General features: G+C 33.8%; 1 protein-coding gene across 11 annotated transcripts in view; it reads left to right on the forward strand.

Moving 5' to 3' along the window:
* CDC42BPA (CDC42 binding protein kinase alpha) overlaps nucleotides 1–18948 on the forward strand; it is a 223853-nt gene that overhangs the window by 176788 nt on the left and 28117 nt on the right. For 6 of the 11 annotated variants that reach the window (XM_039883267.1, XM_039883271.1, XM_039883265.1 and 3 more), the window contains 2 exons: nucleotides 10820–10903; nucleotides 15794–15899. In XM_039883267.1, coding sequence (XP_039739201.1) covers nucleotides 10820–10903; nucleotides 15794–15899 — 190 coding nt within the window. Of the gene's footprint in view, nucleotides 1–6771; nucleotides 6877–10819; nucleotides 10904–15793; nucleotides 15900–18948 lie in introns of all 11 variants that reach the window. The other 5 variants (XM_039883272.1, XM_039883262.1, XM_039883264.1 and 2 more) reach the window with 1 other exon arrangement.

The following is an 18948-nucleotide window of genomic DNA, read 5'->3' on the forward strand; positions in this document are numbered from 1 at the left end:
TGCTTTGTGCTGCTGCTTCTGCTGTTGCTACCTGCTTTTCTGTATCTTTTTCTTTTTTTCTTTTTTTGGCTTTGGCTGCAAAGCTTTAGGAATGTTCATATAAATTTCTGTAACCAAACTACTAAAATAATAAAGTATCTTTTTTATTTTGATTGGGGAAAAAAGTGATCCTAAAGTATGCTTTCTAAGTTGATCACATACAGAGTAAATGACTTTCTAAATAAGAATCTGACATAAGGAAATATGTAGAGATTTTTTAAAGATTTTAATTATATAGAAAGAAAACTTGATAATTCATATTATGCAAATTTCAAAAATGATTTGGGACGAGTTATAGATCTTATTGAATAATTTTATGTAAATCAGTTCTGGAGAAATCTTTTGATATAGGCTTTTTTTTTTTTTTTTTAGTCCCAACTGTTTATAGACTTGGAGCAATTATGTTAATAATATATCATTTATGTTTTAAGGTATAACCAAGATTTCAAAAATATTTGTAATGTGATATACGCATTGATAACAAACTATAAACATCTTCCTATGCCGAGGCTAAGTCAGTGTTTCTCAATCTGAACTGGGCCAGCCACTACCTCTACCCTTGCAAGATTCTGAGATGCCCAGAGTGGGGAAGCCATTCATGGAAAGTCTCAATTTTTCTAAACCAGCTTCCACCCAACACCAGTGTACGTGTATACATACTCCTCAGCTAAGACGCAGTGGGCCAGCTGACATTGTTGGCTCTGATTTTCATATACCGTGTAAAACAGTTTCATTAAAAAGGAAAGTCTGCAACAGATATGTGTTTAACTTTCACCTGTCAGCTTCATGATCGTTGGTGTTGATCAACGCCTTAAATTCAGAGTCCTTGGACTTGGAAAGTTCTAGACCAGGGAATTCTCTGAAACATGGAGGGCGTAGGGAGCAGGGTGGCCCACTGTTTCCTGTGCTTTTATCTTTCTGGTGCGATAGAGATTTGATTGTAAAATAAACATGATTAACCCTTATATAGCACATATTTTTAAACTACTGTTTAATAATGAGTAAGCAGTTCAAATGCTATTTATCAGTTTCTGATACCAGTGGTATGGTCATTAGAACTACAGGTTCAACTGATATCTCGTTAATGAAGTTTATGAAAAGATTGCCTGTCCAACTGATCTCTTATTTTAACACTTACAGAGAATTAAAACCATCATGTGTTTCAGTTTGTCAGATTAATCTGAGTATGTTGATTAAATCATATAACCTCTAGAAGGGAAGATCAAAATGTTGTGTGTCCAATTATATTAGGTTCAAATCATCAGCCTGTGAATTAACTAAACTTTTAACTGTTTGTAAATAAGGTTATAATTCAGAGAGGTTTTGTATTTTCTAGTTAAATTTATCATAGATTAGTTATATCTACTTGCCTTGCAGACTCTTAAAGACCTTGGCCACCCAGAATATTTCTGCAAATCTTGAAATCAGGAAAGTTTTTTGAGGGAAATAGCTGTTATAAGGTCCCTGCTTCTTAGTCTATATTTTTATTCTGTAGGAATCGAATAAACCACACTGAACTAGGACCCACTGACTTATAATACATTTAATTTTTTTTAACGTAGGTGTGATAGCCATGGTAATTTGCTTTCCGGGCTTCCTTCAGTTTTTCCTTGGTTGAGTATCTGACAGATAAAAAGTCTACCACTGAAAGCGATGATGCCTGGGAGGCAGTGACTGAGAAGTTGCCGGCTGTTCCACAGTTAGATAGAAACGTCTCAGTAGAACAGTGAGGAACATCAGCAGCCCCGGGAACAGCGATGTATTGCAGACCGCAGGACGCATGCTTGTAGGCACCGCCCTGACCATGGTCTTGAATCTAGTGGTAGCATACAGTTTTATGTTACACACCACGTTTTCAAACAAGCAAGTACATAATACTTTTATAAATTTAAAATTCTTTAAGTGGCTCTGAAATATAAAAATGAGATAATACTATATAATGTTGGCTGTATTTTTATTTCCAGTGTGCTATAAAGCCTCATATACAATTTGAATACTTATGTTCTTCGTAAGTAGTGTTATTTAATTAAGCATAATGTAAGAAAGATCGTCATTGATATTATTATTACTATCTGAATATAAATGTTATGGAAAGGTCCAAATTGTTTTCATTAATAGTGAGAAACACTAAGTGTGAGATTATAAATAACCAAAATGTGGCATAACTTGTTTTCTTAGAATATTTGTAAATTCTCCAAATAGTCAAATCAATATATTGAAAATAATTTGAAAAGTTTTCATAAAGAGAAACACGTTACATTATATGTAACTAGTAAGATTACACTTACTAGTCATAACCTTCAGTAATTTATGATTTGTTTTAGAATAATAAAATATTATATTTACTCTTGTCCAAATAATACGATATTTCCATAATGCTGTTCTTTATCATAAGCTCAATTAACAGAAATAATTACCTTACTAAAAGTTATAAAGTGTTACTGAATACAAAAAAATTAGATTTGCCACTTTGTTTCCAAAATACTTCTAGCTAAAGGATAAAGAAAGGTGATAAAAATTGGAATTTTTCTTTTAACTTAGAGTTTTCTGTTTACCAATATAAAACAAAGTATCAGCTCTAAGTTATTTTTTAATCTATATCCAATTCATATAAAACTTGGTATCTTTTTCTTTAAAACCAGGTTTCTTAGGAAAATGATTTGCTACTTGTATTTGCTCAAATCTGTAATTATTTTTGTAGTGAAAAAGCCCATTGATACATATTCAAGATGAGTACTTCATTTGTTTTTATTATTTATAAGAATAACTGCATAATTTGAGGAATTCTTGCTTAGAAGGTCATCTAAAAATCAGCTCTTATTCAGGGAGACGGAAATTTCCATTTTACTGCATTACTCTAAAAATACACTTGCGGATTATTCATTAGAGAAATCTTAATAGATTTAGGAAATATTATTGACTTTTTACTTGACAGTGTTATGCGTCGTGGGAAATATTGCCGATACTCAGTTTTTCTGACACCTTTTCCTCACCAAACAGCAGAGCAGCGAATAAAAATTACATTGGAGTATAGTAGATGTTTCTAATGCCTGTTCATCAGAATAACTCCTTAAAGTATTTTTAATTAGAAAAAAAGAATTAGTTAACTACAAAATAGAAAAAAAAAATCACATTTATATAAAGATATTCTTTATTTTTCTAAGTAGATTACAGGTTAGGTATATTGAGTGAAGTGTTTATACTATTGAAATAAGATTTGTTTCTAAGATCTTTCCTTGGATAATACCAAAATGTGCTGTCCAATTAACATTAGCTATTTATTTGCCTTTTAGCATTATCCCTTTATCATTCTTTCTATAATTATAAACCCAATTATTGAAATAAGATATCTCTGCTATTGATGTAATCTTATGGATTAGCTTATTCTGCATTATTCAAGTCATTGCTTACAGTTAGTGCTTATATTATTTTAATTGCTTACAGTATTTTTAATAGAATTTTTTTAATTTCCATCATTTAAATATATTAATGATTATATTTGTTTTTAAAGTAAAATAACTAATGCACTATTACTAATTGCTTTGCTGTCATGTCATATCTGAATCATTGCCAATTAACTATTAAAATTAACTTTAGGCTATCTGTAAATCCTGACATATAGTTGTTGTGTATTGTGAAAGTTAGTAAAATTAATTGCTTTTTAGTGGCTAGAATAAACTATTATTTAGAAATACGCTGATGAACACTTAATTATAAATAAAATTAATAACATCTTAAAAACCACAGTTCTGTTGGTGATAATTAACACTTTGATAAAGAAAATATGTAAGTGGTGTTATACTTTCTTATTCTTACTGTTAAACCTCTTTTAAGATATTATTTATAATCCAGAAAGGAAAGGAACTATTAAAATCTATTAATCTGATTAGCTATTAGCTTCTAGTAGAGTTTTTTAAAAACCTGGAAATTTCTTCTAAAGTTTGATATTCAAAACTTTTTTGCCATAAGTTTATTCATCTTTATCAAACTTTGTTCCTTATCTTTATAAGAAACATGCCTTTGGAAAATAAAGTGGTAATTTTTAAACTTCGTATATATATTCATGTTTCTTTTAAAAAATCAAAGTATCATTGTCCATGGCATAGTTCAACTTTTTAATATGCATAATTAATGCCATCTCAAAATATTATTCCAATATTTTCATTTATTTAGAAATTTTTTATTTACAAAACTAACTTGATTTTGTTTAATCTCTGGGATTTATTTGTACTTTAAGAACATACAGTTCCAAAAAGCTAATATGATAATTTTTTGTTATTCTATTTTATTACAGTTGGTAGTTATTTTTTAAATTTAAATGTTTTTCACTTCTGAATAACTAGTTTTTACCTCATTTAGCAAAGAAAATCATTTGAAATCTATTCTCATTTCTATTGATTTATTTTTAATAATGAGTGAAAACTTGTTAGGAGAAAAAAATTTTCATAAATAACAGTGTTTCTCCAGATGGGCCAAGAGCTACATGTTAAAAGCCTCAGGAGTTCTTTAAGAGTCACTAATTTTTGTAATCCCAGATTAAACTGATAGTGAGTACATTATTTCCTTTGCCCAATATCACACTGTTATAATGTCACATTTTCATAGGGTCAAGAAGCATGCTGGTTTTAACAGCCAACTATGGTGCAGGAGGACAGGCTTGATTTTAGGGTTAATGATTTTAATGGTATAAGTCTCCCCTTAGAGCACAGACTGACAACATGTCTTAAGGCAGTGTATTCTGATTTCAGTACAAGAATGTGTGTATAACAATATGCTCACCTCTGTCAGCATGTGTCCATGTGGCTCAAAGGGCAGACCTGCTTTAAAATTGCAGCCAGGACTGTTGAAAACAGCGAGCTTTTTGCCTTTCTCATTTTTGAAGAGTTTTTAAAATATTGGACCCGGAAGTACAAAGTCACTGTATTAGCTATTTAGTCCTGTCCACAGCATTATCCTTCACTTGGGAATGTCTGATTTTATGTCTTTCAGCTATGGGCTAAAATCTTTTGTGTGGCAGGTCAGAAACTTACGTTTTCTTTAGATGACCCAATTTTTATACATAGCAAATCCCCTACTTGCAAAGTTTTACTTCTCTAAAACTTTGAGATAGTTAAGTCAGCCTTAAGTTATTAACATAATATGTATCAATACTCCTTTGCTTATCAATTCCATTTTAATTGAACTCCCTTCTTCATGGACTCTTATTCAGCTTGCAGTTTATGTAATTATATGGAAAGTAGGAGATTTTTAGAAAGCAAAAGATATTTCTGCCTTATTCCCAAATCAATGCCATATTTCAGGTCAATAATTTAAACTGATCACCTTCTCCATTGCTGTCCCTGAGTAAAATTGTGAAGTAGGTAAAATTTGTCTCGAGTCCCATTTTCTTCTTTTATTCTCCTGTTCCTGGTTAGAGTTCATTGTCAGGGAAGGAGATGATATAACTCGGCCTCCTTTGTCACTGAATTGCTTTGAGTACTTCTTCTGTGGCGATGCCTCTGTCACAGCAAGAGGGTACTGCGTTTGGAGGCAAGTGTGGGGACTCAGCCTGGCTGTCCCACCTCTCGAGGCACACTCCTTTCATGAAATTAGCCACATCGTGCACACAGAGCTGGTGACATCTGTGCTTCAGCGTCCTACTTTCAGTTTTTAAAATACTGAAGTACTTTCCTACCTGTTAGTGGGTAGCTGCTGCCCCAAGTGCCCTAGATGCCCTCACGGAGACCCTCCCCCCACTTCTCCCAACTCCAGTAACTAAAGGTTGAAGGCGTGGTTGGTGGCCACGCTGTCAGCCCCGCCAAAGTTTTGCCTTGTCGATTGCGGGAGTGCATGGCGTGCCCATGCCTCCCACCCCAGGAGGCCATAGGTCGGCACCAGCCGAGGGTGACTGCAGTGTTCACCTGCCCACTAGCCAGTCAGTAAAACAGTAACCGTAATAAGAAAAAATAAATCATTTAAATGACATTTAAAATTTTAAGGCTGATCTTTATTGATTTGTAACTTCTGATCTAAGCGTTGTTCTTGCTGTACAGCACATTTGAAAAGCATTCGCTAACCTCCTTTCCAAATACCTTCATTGCCTTTCATTTTAAACATCTAGTCCTAGTAATTCTGAAAAGCGCCAAACTGAGTATATTATCAATAAAATCTTTTATGCTAAATTTTAAGCCAAAGCATTTTCAGTTTCTAAAAACACTTGGTTAAAAGGGTGCAACTGAATATAAGTACTGATATTTCTACTGCCACAAAATGAAAAGGGGGATCTACTTTAGTGACAAGCACAAAACTAATAGGTCCGTTTATTTCACTTTCAACTAATGCTGGATAGTGGGCCAAATTTCATCCTTATCAAAGACAAAGTTATCTCTAACCTGCAGTACATATCTCTATTAAGTACTCTGTGTTTATTTCACATGTATGATTTATTTTGTGAAATACAAAAGTTTCATGTGGAATACAAGAACTTACAGTAGAGATCAATGCTCAAAGTAAGAGACAGTGAAAATTGGAGCATTTTTGTTAAGTGATGTTATCTTAGTCTTTGTTTGCATTAAAGCTAGTGGTTATGCCTTTATACAATGATACATCCCTAATGTGATAGTCAAAGTAGTTTGTTATCCTCCTTTCTCAAGAAATGTTATCATGATCATGCCTTACAGGAATTTGCTAAGAGCTGCACATTGTTTAAAAGTGATTTCTTGGGTTTTTGTTTTTCCTAACTTATCTTCCTAGACCGATCCCGTTGAGAACACATATGCACGGAACCCGAACGTCAAGTTTTACATCCAGTCAAGGTCCACCTCTCCTTCCACATCTAGTGAAGCTGAGCCAGTTAAGGTGCCTCCCTGGAGCAGTATTGCTCCTCAACTTTTCACTGTGTCAGGAAAGAGGGAATTGCAAAAACAAGTGAAATCTGACTCTCTTCTTTCAATCAAATATATTGTATAATAAGTCACCATATTTTGGAGATCATTACACTTGACTGATAAAATAGATAGGAATATAAAACTAAAGTAGAAAATTGTCCACCAAAATTCAACCTGAAATAGAAAATCTATTTAATTATGATGGTAATCTTTATTTTAAGTAAAAAAACGATGTAGAACAGAGGACAGTTATGTAAATTTTGGAATTATCAAAAACTGTAGGCACGTGGAAGCGTCAGGTGCCGTTCCTGTATTTTATTCTAATAAATCTAGTAAGACATGACAAGTCTTACTTTGTAAGGAGAACTTAAAATTAAAATTGCCATTGCCGGCAACTGAATGGTTTATTCTAACTGCCAGATCAGCAATAGGCATTCAACTAAATCATGCCTTGTAATAGTACGAAACCAGTGTTGTTTTTGCACCTTATGTCAGCCAATGGTTTTAAATAGCCAATTGGCCAATTTTCTCAACAGAGATCATTTTCTTAAGTCAGAAGGATGTTATACCTCAGTTACTAGCATCCCGCCTCAAGATGCAGTCTGGGTCTTCACTCAGCAGCACAGCTTCCAGCAGCTCCTTTGCTTCCCATTCTATCACTAGAGCCGTGTCTGGCCTTCCAATAGAGGCCGACAGTCCAGTTTAGAAAGCTGTCTGAAGGCAAGTGTGAGTTGTATTCAGATTAGGACTTGGTTTTTTCCAACCCTGTGATAGACTACCTCAGACTGGTTGATGAGACCCTCTGCTTTTTTTGTTTTTATTGTTTTAATATTTTAAGTTTATATATTTATACTTTAATGGTGAAATATTTCCAGCATACAGAGAATAATAATCACCCATGTACCCACCATCCACAGATTTAACAGATAGGAACATTTTGTCTAATTTTTTTCAAATTTGTATTCAAAGAAAGAAAATATTCCAGGCAGTCGAAACACCCTTCCTTATACCGTGCCCCATCTCTTTCCCCAGACATATCTAAATACCCTGAAATTGACATGCACCCTCTCTTCCTTGGTTTTACATATTTATTTCATTTGTATCCATAATCAATATATGTTGGTTACATATATTAGATTTTACGCAAAGTTTATCTGTCTTTTTGTAAGTTTTTTCATTCAACACTATGCTTTTGAGATTCACTTACACAGATACATGTGCATTTAGGTCATTCATTATAACTACTGTATAATATTTCATTGTATGAATATACCACAACTATTTATCCATTCTCCTATTGTTGGAGATGTAGGTTGTTTCCAGTTTTTTGTTATTACAGTCAGTGCTGAAGTGAACATCCTAATAGCTATCTGCTTTTGCAAATGTGCAGTGCTTTTTGCATATATCCCTGGAAGTGGAATTACTGGGTTGTGTGCTGTGTGCATTTTCAGCTTAACTAGTATCGCCAAATTATTTTCCACAGTGGTTGGACCAGTTTTCACTTCCATCCGCCATGTATGTGAGTTTCCCATTTTCCCACATCCTCGCCAACCCTTGGTACTGTCAGACATAAACTTTTGCCAGTTTGAAGGGCATGGAGTGGCATTTTTGTTTTAATATGTGTTTTCTGATTTCAAGTGTTATTCAGTATCTTTTTATATGTTTTTTGACCATTGGCGTCTTGCCTGTTCGTGTCTTTTGTCCATTGTTCTATTGAATTATTTTTCCTATTTTATAAGTGTTTATATATTCTGGATATTATTCCTTAGCTGGCTATATGCATTGCAGGTATTTTCTTCCAGTCTGTGGCTTACTTTTACATATTATTTGTGATATCTTTTTGTCTTGCAATAGTTTTTATTTTAAAGTAGCCATATTTACCAGTCTTTTTCTTTATGACTTCTGTTTTTTATGTCTTTTTAAAACAATTCTTCCCTTTGCAGGAGTTATAAAGATTTCCTTCCAAGTTTTCTTCTGAAAGTTAAACATGTGTGTGTGTGTGTGTGTGTGTGCGCGCGCGCGCACGCGCGCACGTGTGTTTGTATACACACACATACACACACACACACACGTGCATACATACATGTTTAAGACCTTGACCAAACTGAAATTTATTGTTATGTATGATGGGAATGGGGTTCTAATCTGTTTTCCTTTTATGAACAACCAACTCTCCTATATTTCCCCCATTGATTTGTGAAACTATGTCTGCTTTATATAAATGAGTCTGTTTGAGGGTTCTCTGTTCTCTTCCATTGTTCTTTTGTGTATTCCGACACCAATATCACATTGTCTTAATTACTATAACTCTGAAATAATCCCTGATAACTGGTATGGTCAGCCACTCCCACCCACCATGTTCTTCTTTCTTTTCTTCTTGACTTGTTAGTTTTATATATGACTTTTGGAATCAGCTTGTCAGGTTCCATATGGGGCTTTTGATTGGATTTGAATTTGTAGATTTATCTGAGGAGAATTGACATCTTCGTGATATTGAGTCTTTCCATCTATGAACATAGTATACATATTATTTAGATATTCTTTTATTTTCTTCAATAACGTTGCATTATTTTCTTCATGAGTGTACTCCGTATTGCTTGTTAGGTTTGTTCTAGGTACTTTAAAGCTTGCGTTGCTATGGTGAATGGGGTCTTGTTTAAAACATATTTTCTAAATGATGCATTGCTGGTCTTCCTGAATCCGGTCAATCTTGTATCCAGCACCCTTGCTTCACTCCTTTTAATTCTAAAAACTTCTCTTGGACTTTCTATGTAAATTCTAATGACAATTTTGTTTCCTGTTTTTTATTAACTTTTATGTAGGCTTTCAGTGTTCCTATCTTTCATATTTATCTTTTTAAATGTTAAATTATAAATTGGATTTAAAACTTTTAAAATATATTTAAAAGAAAATTAAATTTAAACTTAAACTAATTTCACATAAGCAGAAAACTCTGAGAAGTTTAATTGAATTCTGTTTTAATATATATAAAATATTCTGTTTTGGGAGGTTATATAGTAACAACGGCAAAGAAAGACCATCCATTTTTCTTTTAATATTTTAAAACATTCTGTACCTTTATACAAAGCTAGCTTTTCCTCTTGTTTGCTTGCTTACCATCCTAAAAGGAAGTCATTCTTCATATCTTTTTTTACACTTTGCTAATCAAGTGATGTTTCTTTTTTCTATAGTAACATCCAGTAAAATCACTGGTTCCTTTAATTAAAAAAATATTACAACAATATCCCATAAAATAAAGATATAGCTTGTAACTAAATTAGTGTGTAAATTCTGAATTCCAATAATATTAAATAACCTAATGTACTTCTTTGGAAATTATTTTCTACACAAAAATCCTGCCGACATCCATCCATCAGTCTCCGCTCTCTTCCCTCCCTCCCCCGTCTCTCCAACTCCATCTCCCCCTTCCTTCTCCCTTTTCATACACATACACAGAAATCCACAAAATTGTGTTTCGTCGTATATGTACTATTCATTCTCTGTATAGAAGTCAAGAAGTTAAAAGAATCTTCTAAATATTTTGGTTATAGTTCTTGCTAAAAACTCAGATGCTTTTTAGAATTAATATGGCATTTTTGGATGAACGTGAAAATGAACATCCTCATTTTTATGTAGGCTACATGCTATGTGTTTTCCTATGGATTCTTTTTTCCAAATTATTTATTTTTAAATTTCCAGACTGAATTAGATTTTACTAATTGAACAAATATTTCGTTTGTTAGAGATTGCAGGCAGAAATTTAAATTATCAACCCTGTGAGAATTTTAGCTTTAATGAGATATATTTTGTCTTATCAATGTTTTCTTTGGCATTATTTACCTTGATTTATTTTTAGTGATGTTTACTGTAGAGTTTTTCATAACATTTATTTTCTTGTTTGCCCCCGGATTCAGACCGTAGACTGCGCTCCACTTCCAGTTCACACACCAACCCTAAGGAAAAAGGCATGCCCTGGTTCAACTGGCTTCCAACCTAAGGTACTCGGTCAGCTATGAGCATAGTGTGTTCTGCAGAAGAGAGAGAGAGAGAATGGATTTTTTCTGCTTTTTGTATTTCCTGTGATTTTTATTATTGGTTTCCTTAAAATTACAAACCTGAGAAATTGGAACGAAAATAAATTCTGTGTGAATAGAAATGAACAGTACTGAGAAAGGTAGGAGGAATGTATAAAGTTTTATTTTGCTTCCATTTTCTTAAATTCAGCGTTTTAAAGTTTTTTACAGTGAGGAGTAGTACTTGGAGGATGTGTTATAAGAAAGGCATTAAGTAGAGGCCACTTGTGGATGAAGCTGAGATTGAGATTGATAAACAAACCACTGAAAAAGAAATATTTAGTGACAAATTCAGGCGAATTTTCTTTTTTTCATTCATTTTTTTCATTCAATATGATTATGACCGAAGTGTTGGATATGGTAGAACATGAAGATTTAGTTGCTTATCTCAAGCTCCTACAAAGAAATTCTAGAAATTGGAAAACTGAAGTGATCTCCCTCCCCAGAACATAAACCTTCAATAAACCACAGAATCAAACAGAGAGGTAATGGATCTAAAATCCAAATAAAATACACAAAAGTATAACATATTAAAAAAGCACCAAACTGAGTAGCCTATGCTAGATAATGTAAAACTTGGAGGTTAGACAGGACATGAATTTTAAATATGCATAATAAATGTCCCCAAAGAGATAAGACAGGAAGTATGTTGGCAGCATGGGACAGAATAAGGCCTTATGAAGAAAAATAAACGAGTGCTTAACATAAAAATATAACAGTTGAAATAAAGAACTCAGTAGATGGCTTTAATGGCAGAATAAGCAAACTGGATATAGCAGAAAAACGGGTTAGTAAGATAGAAAATATGAAAGTTAAGCTATATGACAGAAATGGTGTCAATATCTATATAGTAGGACTTTCAAAAGGAAGAAAAATACTTAAAGAATGCATAAAGAAATAATGACCTAGAATTAAGATGGAAAACCTCATATTAAATACATCATTATGGCTTAAGGAGAGTAGATAAGAAAAAACATCTAGATCCATTATGGTAAAATTTAAGGATCAAGAGAAAATTCGAAAACTTTTGAAGAGAAAGAACAGATTGTCTTTAAACAGAAATCAAATTGATCTCAGGCTTCTCAGCAGCAACACTAGATGCAAGAAGACAATTAAGAACTATGTTCAAAGTGTTGAAGAAGAAGAACTTTGAACCCTAAAATTTTAACCCATCTGTACTATCACTTATATATAAGAGCAAGTTAAAAATATTCTCATGTATACGAGAACTTAGTATGTTTATTATTTTTTAAAAAACCCTCTTTGAAAATACTTTTGTATACACTAACAACAAACTATCATAAGTAGAAATTAAGGAGCTAATCCTATTTACAATTCCATCAAAAAGAATACAATACGTGGGAATAATGTAATGAAGGAGGTGAAAAGTTATGTTTACCGAGAACTGTGAACGTTGTTGAAAGAAATCGAAGGAGTCACGAATAAATGAAAAAATATTCCATGCTCATGGATTTGAAAAAATAGCATTGTTAAACTACTAGCGTGTGTGTGTGTGTGTGTGTGTGTACATATTTAAATATATATATATATTTAAATTTAAGGGGTGACTGGTATAGAGTTTGAGTCTATACTGCCCAAAGTAATATACAGATTCAGTGTAATTGCCGGCCTACCCCTCCCTCATAAAAGTACAGGAAAAGTTATTTTACTTAAAAATGATTCCAGTCAAGCCTCACATAAAAAATGAAAATAAGGAGCAATGTATCTTAACAAAAGTGAAAGTGTGGCAGAAAGACATGTCTACAAAACCGATGCAAGCAACAGTCACTATTTCAAAAGAAATTAAGAAAATGATAGATGCTATAAAATAACAAAAATTAGAAATAGAAAATCTCATAAAATGAGAGTGCTGGAGAAAAGATTTGAAAAGAAGAGAAAGAATTAGAAATTAAAATGGTATATATTGATATATAATTTCAGAAATACAGACTCACCTGTAAGGAATTTAAGAGTAAATAAGCTCAACAGATGATTTATGAGAAATAGAAGATGGAAGGGAAGGCATTTTTTAAAATCCGGAAATGAAAGAGGTAAAAAGGATTTGAAAAAAGTGAAAGGTAGAAAAGAAAGGCAAAGATAAAAGTCTCTGAAAAAAGAATGCCAAAGCAATAGTAAATATTATTTTCAAAAAGATTTCCTAAAATAAAAGACTTGAGACTCATTACAAGGGCACACAGCATAGCTGAGAAAATCAACCCAGACAAAACAAAGCATACTCTAGTAAACTGTTGGTCTGTTGAAAAGAAAATATTGGACATTCAGGTAAATAGTGTAAGTTTCTTAAAGAGGAAAGAACATGAGCTTTTCATCAGACTTTTCAATAGCAACTGAAAACAACAGAATAACATTTAAAACACCCAACTGCACTTTGAGGGAACCTATTAGAAATCTGAGATTGACTGGGCGGTAGGCAAGGAGATCTTAGATCCAGAAGCCCAGTAATCTAGACCTAGGATCGAATCCGCATGGCTTTTTGTTGTTATTCCTCTTTTTCCCCCAAAACAAATAAGACCTAAGTTATGTATTGCCTAAAGATTGATGCCATTAGAATCATATTTAATTACCCTTAGTCGAGATTAGTAAAACATGGACCTTAATCTTCAGTAGTAAATCACACCACCTCTCACAATTTAACCAGAACTACCAGTTGGTGGTTGGTCCCTTAAAATTAATGCTCTTCTAAAACACTTTTTTTTTTCTTATTGTTGCATACTCAATTAAAATTATGACATCCTGAGTAGATCTCTGAAAAAAAGTATATAATAAATAGATTTTGTAAGTATTTTCTTGAGTATTGTGAAAAATTACTATTAAATTTGTCATGACCACAGTTATTGTTTTTTTTCAGACATGTTCTCCTTTAGGAGAAAAAAGACGAAGTAACTTACCTTGAATAGTTGATTAATTCCTCCTTAATTGTAATAAAAGCCTCTAGAACCAATCAGTAATCTGCATATTTTGTATTAATGTATTTTGAATAACTGAAAAAGTTAGCACTTTTAGAAAACTTACTCTTGGTAGGTCCTAAAAGAGTAAAAATTAGTATGCAGGAGAAATGTTCAGCAAAATGTTATACGATGTTAACAAAATAGGTGCTCATGTTTTTATCAGAGGCATGGAGGCCGCTGGCCTTGACCTGACTCTGTCTTATGTAGGCCTTCATTCTTTGTAGGATCATATTCTACGTGTTTTTACATCCTCAAACTCGGAGAGATGGCAGAATCAGACAGATCTGGGCTCAAATTTTAATTCTACCACTAACAGAGTTTCAGTTCCTTTATCTATATAAGGAAATAATGCCTATCTTGCTATGCGCTATCTCCATTAAACGAGATGATGTATGTGAAGTATCGCCAGTGTCTGCTCTTTAGTTGGTACGTGGTCCACAGAGAAGCAGCTACAGAGTTCGTATAAAGATAGTGTGTGTCCTGCTTAGAATAGAGTCTAGTCCCAGTGCTGCTTTGAAGCTGACCAAGGGCCCGAGGAACTCCTAGACTAGAATGATTTGAGGTTGGACCAGAGGTCATGACTGTTCTAAATTTGAGTTTCTCCCCATTCCAAGATGCCAGTGATCAGATGGTCAGGTCATTCTATATAAAAAGATGATCTTTCTCCTCTTGATTTTTTAAAAATGCTTTTTGTGGTGTGTAAATCACACATCCCAGTTGCGAAAAGCAGAATTTATTTTTAACTTAAATTTCAAAGCTTTGAATATTGTGTTAGTTTTTTGTTAATGTAAGGTAGTTTCAACTGAAATAAATACTACTTCATAACTTTTTCATCAGTATTCACCTATTATAGGAATATAGAACAAAGTTCTTACTAGTTTCACTCAATCACACACGTAAAAGAGAAATAATTAGCCAAATCTGTTTTCAGAAATCAATAAATATGTGTTGAATGCTTACTGTGTAATGGCAGTGTTCAGAAGGCTTTGTTTATATTAATGCTGACTAACCACCCCATGAAGTAGATTCTATTATTGATCCTATTTTAAAGAACGAGGAAAGTGAGACACAGAGTTAAGTAATCTTATCCTAAGTTTACACAATGGAGGGGAAGAACAGTGGTTGTAATTCATTTATTATTAGTAGTAGGACATGCTAAGAGTTACTTTGGAGAGGAAAAGAGTGTTCCAGAGAGCTAGTTCCGACGTTGGCTTACCATCACGTAGCTCAGACAAGACTTAGAGAACTACTGGGTTTTCAGTAAGAAGTTTCAGGTTGCCATCTGTGTCTGGAATAATATGTGAGTATTCTTTTCTCCTCCGTGTAATACTGCCTGCTTCCGTGGGAGGAAACAGATTGTTAAGCATATTATTTGTTCTTGGTCCCAGAAAAATCACATACGTGATTTATAGAGAGGACAAGAATTTTAGATTACTCTTTGTTCTTCCTAAGAAGGTATAAGAGCATATTAAATTTCTTTATTTCTGTAGGTATACATATGCAAAATTTCACTTAACTCTGCTAAAGAATAATGTAAAGAATGGATAAAAATCTTGAAGTCAAAATTTGTGAGCTATAAAAAAACTACAGTTTATAACTTTTCAAATGGCATTCAGAAGCAATTGATTATCATTTAACTTCTTATATTATTTTAATATAATCCAGCTCAGTATTGCCTAATAAAACTAAAGAGTGTAGATTATAGAAAGATGTGGTGAAAAATGAAAAGAATTCATTCTACTCCTGTTTAAAAGCGTTCTAGTACCTGGTGTGGGGCACGGAGGTTCACATTATGAAAAGCCTTTAAATAATCAAGTGTGTATGTTTCTGTCCATTTGTTTTGCAGCGCAAGACTCATCAGTTTTTTGTCAAATCTTTTACCACTCCCACCAAATGTCATCAGTGTACCTCTTTGATGGTGGGTTTGATAAGACAGGGCTGTTCCTGTGAAGGTAAGAACAAAATGGTAAGAAAATGTGGCTTTAGAGCCCTAACACTCACTACCTAAACTGAAATCAGTAATGTTATTCTCTTTAAAAAGCATATAAATGTTTGTTTACTTAATCATTTACTTTTCTTTGGATAACAGGAATTTTGCAGAAACTAGACAGACGCTTTAGAAACTTTTTTCAGGGGAGATATATTTAAATGTTTCATTCACCTTTGTTTCATTGCTCAGATGGTTCTGAAACCATTAACCTATGTGACAGAGACATGAAGGTTATCCTTGAATCTATTCATTGAGTTTTAACTTTTTTAATTTATTAGAGAAGTTATTATCTCACAGTAGGCAGTGCAGTATCTTTTCAGAAATATTAAATGTCTGTTCCCATGCCTCAAAAGATATTTTATTTCTAGTGTTAAGAGCAGAGGTTTTTCCCTGCCTGTCGTTGATTAATCCATCGCATGTTCATGGAATGCCCGCTCTGTGCTCCTGGGCACCAGGGACACAGTCGTGGGTGGGGAGAGACAGCCCGTCCTCGGACCCTCAGGATCTGAGATATGGAGGTCAGGGGTCATTGAACAGAAAGGAAAGTATATTTGTTTTGGCAGCACTTTATTTTTCCTAAGACTTCTGAAATGAAAATGATTTAAATTAATGGGATGTATTATTTGTGTATATTTTAGAAATACACTTTTTTAAAATCAAATGAGACTTGCTACTGTAATAGTGCCTCATATGTTATTTGCCATATATTGTACATATAATATGAAGAAGATAAAGAAATAGTTGCTAATTCAAATTCTAATACTAGTTGCCATTTCTCGCTGTTGGGGTTGGAAGGGACCTCGAAGGGAAGGTCATCGGTCTACAGCAGGCGAGTGTTCCCTTTGTAGCATAACTCGTAGTTGGCCTGAATTTGAATACTTTGAATAGAGGGGAAATTAACAGCATCCAGGCAATGCGTTCTTTGTTTGGTTAGTTCTCACAACCAAAGTGGAAGATCCAGACTGAATTAACTAGTTTGTTAGAGGCATGGGCTGAGAGCCAAAGAAAATGGCCAGGTTGAAAACAGAGATTTGAGAGTTTTGAGTGTGTGAAGTGATGAATGTGGATGGCATTATCCAAGAAGTATGTGTAGAGTGAAGCGAGACCAAGTATGAGGACAGGACCCTGGGAAACGCGGTCAATGGGAAGCAAAAAAGGTGAAGATGACAGAGTAATCTGAGAAGGCGTGGCCCGCACCACCGACCTGGAAGGCGGTCGCGAAGCCAAAGAAGAAGAGAATGGGGATGATTTTGAAGCCTTGCCTCATTTAGGAACTTAGCCAGCACGGTTGACCCTTAAACAACACAGGGGTGAGGGGTGCCAGCCCCCCTGTGCCCTCGAAAATCTGTGCGACCCAGCAAAACTTAACTAGTATGTGTGCTGTCACCCTGAAGCCTGACCAATGACAGTCGATTAACACATATTTATATGTTACGTGTATTATATACTTTATTCTTACAATAAAGTTAGAGAAAAGAAAATGTTACTAAGAAAATCATAAGGAAAATACATTTACAGTATTTATTGAAAAAATTCACGTATAAATGGATCTGCGCAGTTCAAACCCATTTTGTTCAAGGTCAACTATACTTATAAATGTCATTTTAAAATACGTTTATCTGAAAGAATCCTGGCAGCTACTTGGCTTTAGGTTCCTTATCATTTTTTATGCATCAGAATAATATGCAATATCATAGCAGGAATTTTTTAGATCTTCTCGACTCTATTTCCTTCTAGAGTCTCAGATCATGAAATTTTGCCAATCTCCTCTTCAAACCCTTTGAAGCCTACCCTGTAAAGCTGTGGGGACACATTAGACTATGCACAGGCTTTCCTAATTGTTATGATAATGTGGTTTCAGCCTTTAAGATTCCTGTCATTTTTATTCCTGGTTGATTAAAATCAGATTCAGTGTAGGATTTTTATTTTGGTGCTTCCACTGCCTTTTGGAAGTGAGATTTTTACTCAGTGAAACAAGTTATAACTTGTTAGACTTTCTCACTTATAAGTGAAAACGGTATCTTACAAAAGTTTGCTTAGTTTTTATAGTCAGTACTAGTCCATCTTGCCTCTCTGTTGGTTTCAAAATTTGTGATTTACAGTCCATTTTCCCTTGTGTGTGTAGCCGCCTGATGATATCCATTCAGTTCCTCTCTTATTCTTTCCCAAATACTTTCCAGGATCCCACTTAGAGTAGAAAGTATCTCAAGAGATCTTCTTAGTCCATACCCCTTCCCAAGAAGCTTGTTTTAAATATTCTAACCTTTAATTCTCACCCAACCAAATCTCAATAAAATAGGAGTTTATTCTTATTTATCATTTTGTCTTAGAATCACAAATTCATCCTATGAGTGTCAAGAGGTGTCCTGACACTATTGTTAGTAGTTAGGTGTGCAGGTTCTGAGCCAGACTGCCTGGGTTTGAATTCTAGCAACTCTACCTACAAGTTCTGTGACCCAAGGCAAGGCCAAGTAGATGGAGGTAATTGTACCTTTCTTAGATTGTTATAGAAATCTTAAAAGCACGCAATGAAGTTAACATTATTATCTTAGTAGTAGTTTAAGTATATATATCATCAATGACCCCCAAATTTACCCTTAATTTACAACTTTTTAATCATGGAACAATTCCACTTTCAGAAAGAGGGATTGATAACGTTTGCCAGGTATTGCAAAAATGTCAGATAATTTCATGTCTATTAGGGACTCTTGCAAGAGAAATTGCAGGGCAGGTTCCAAGTGTCAGTGAGATGAAGAGGTAGAGAGAACTCCAGAAACTACTCTCAGGAATTTAAAGTTTAAATCAGCCATTTTATTCACAAAAGTAGATGTTTCTTCCTTCTATTTGCGTCTCATTTTGATCACTCCTGTTAACACAGAACAATAATATTACAGTAACAAAAAAAAAGTTATTATTTCTCATTGACATTCTTTTAGTAAGCAAATGAGTCAGCTCCCCAAATGACAAAACAGTTGTTTAAAATAGACTAATAAACACTCATAAACCTAGCA

Source organism: Pteropus medius, unplaced genomic scaffold (assembly GCF_902729225.1).
Source record: "Pteropus medius unplaced genomic scaffold, Ma_sr-lr_union100, whole genome shotgun sequence".
Taxonomy (NCBI): domain Eukaryota; kingdom Metazoa; phylum Chordata; class Mammalia; order Chiroptera; family Pteropodidae; genus Pteropus; species Pteropus medius.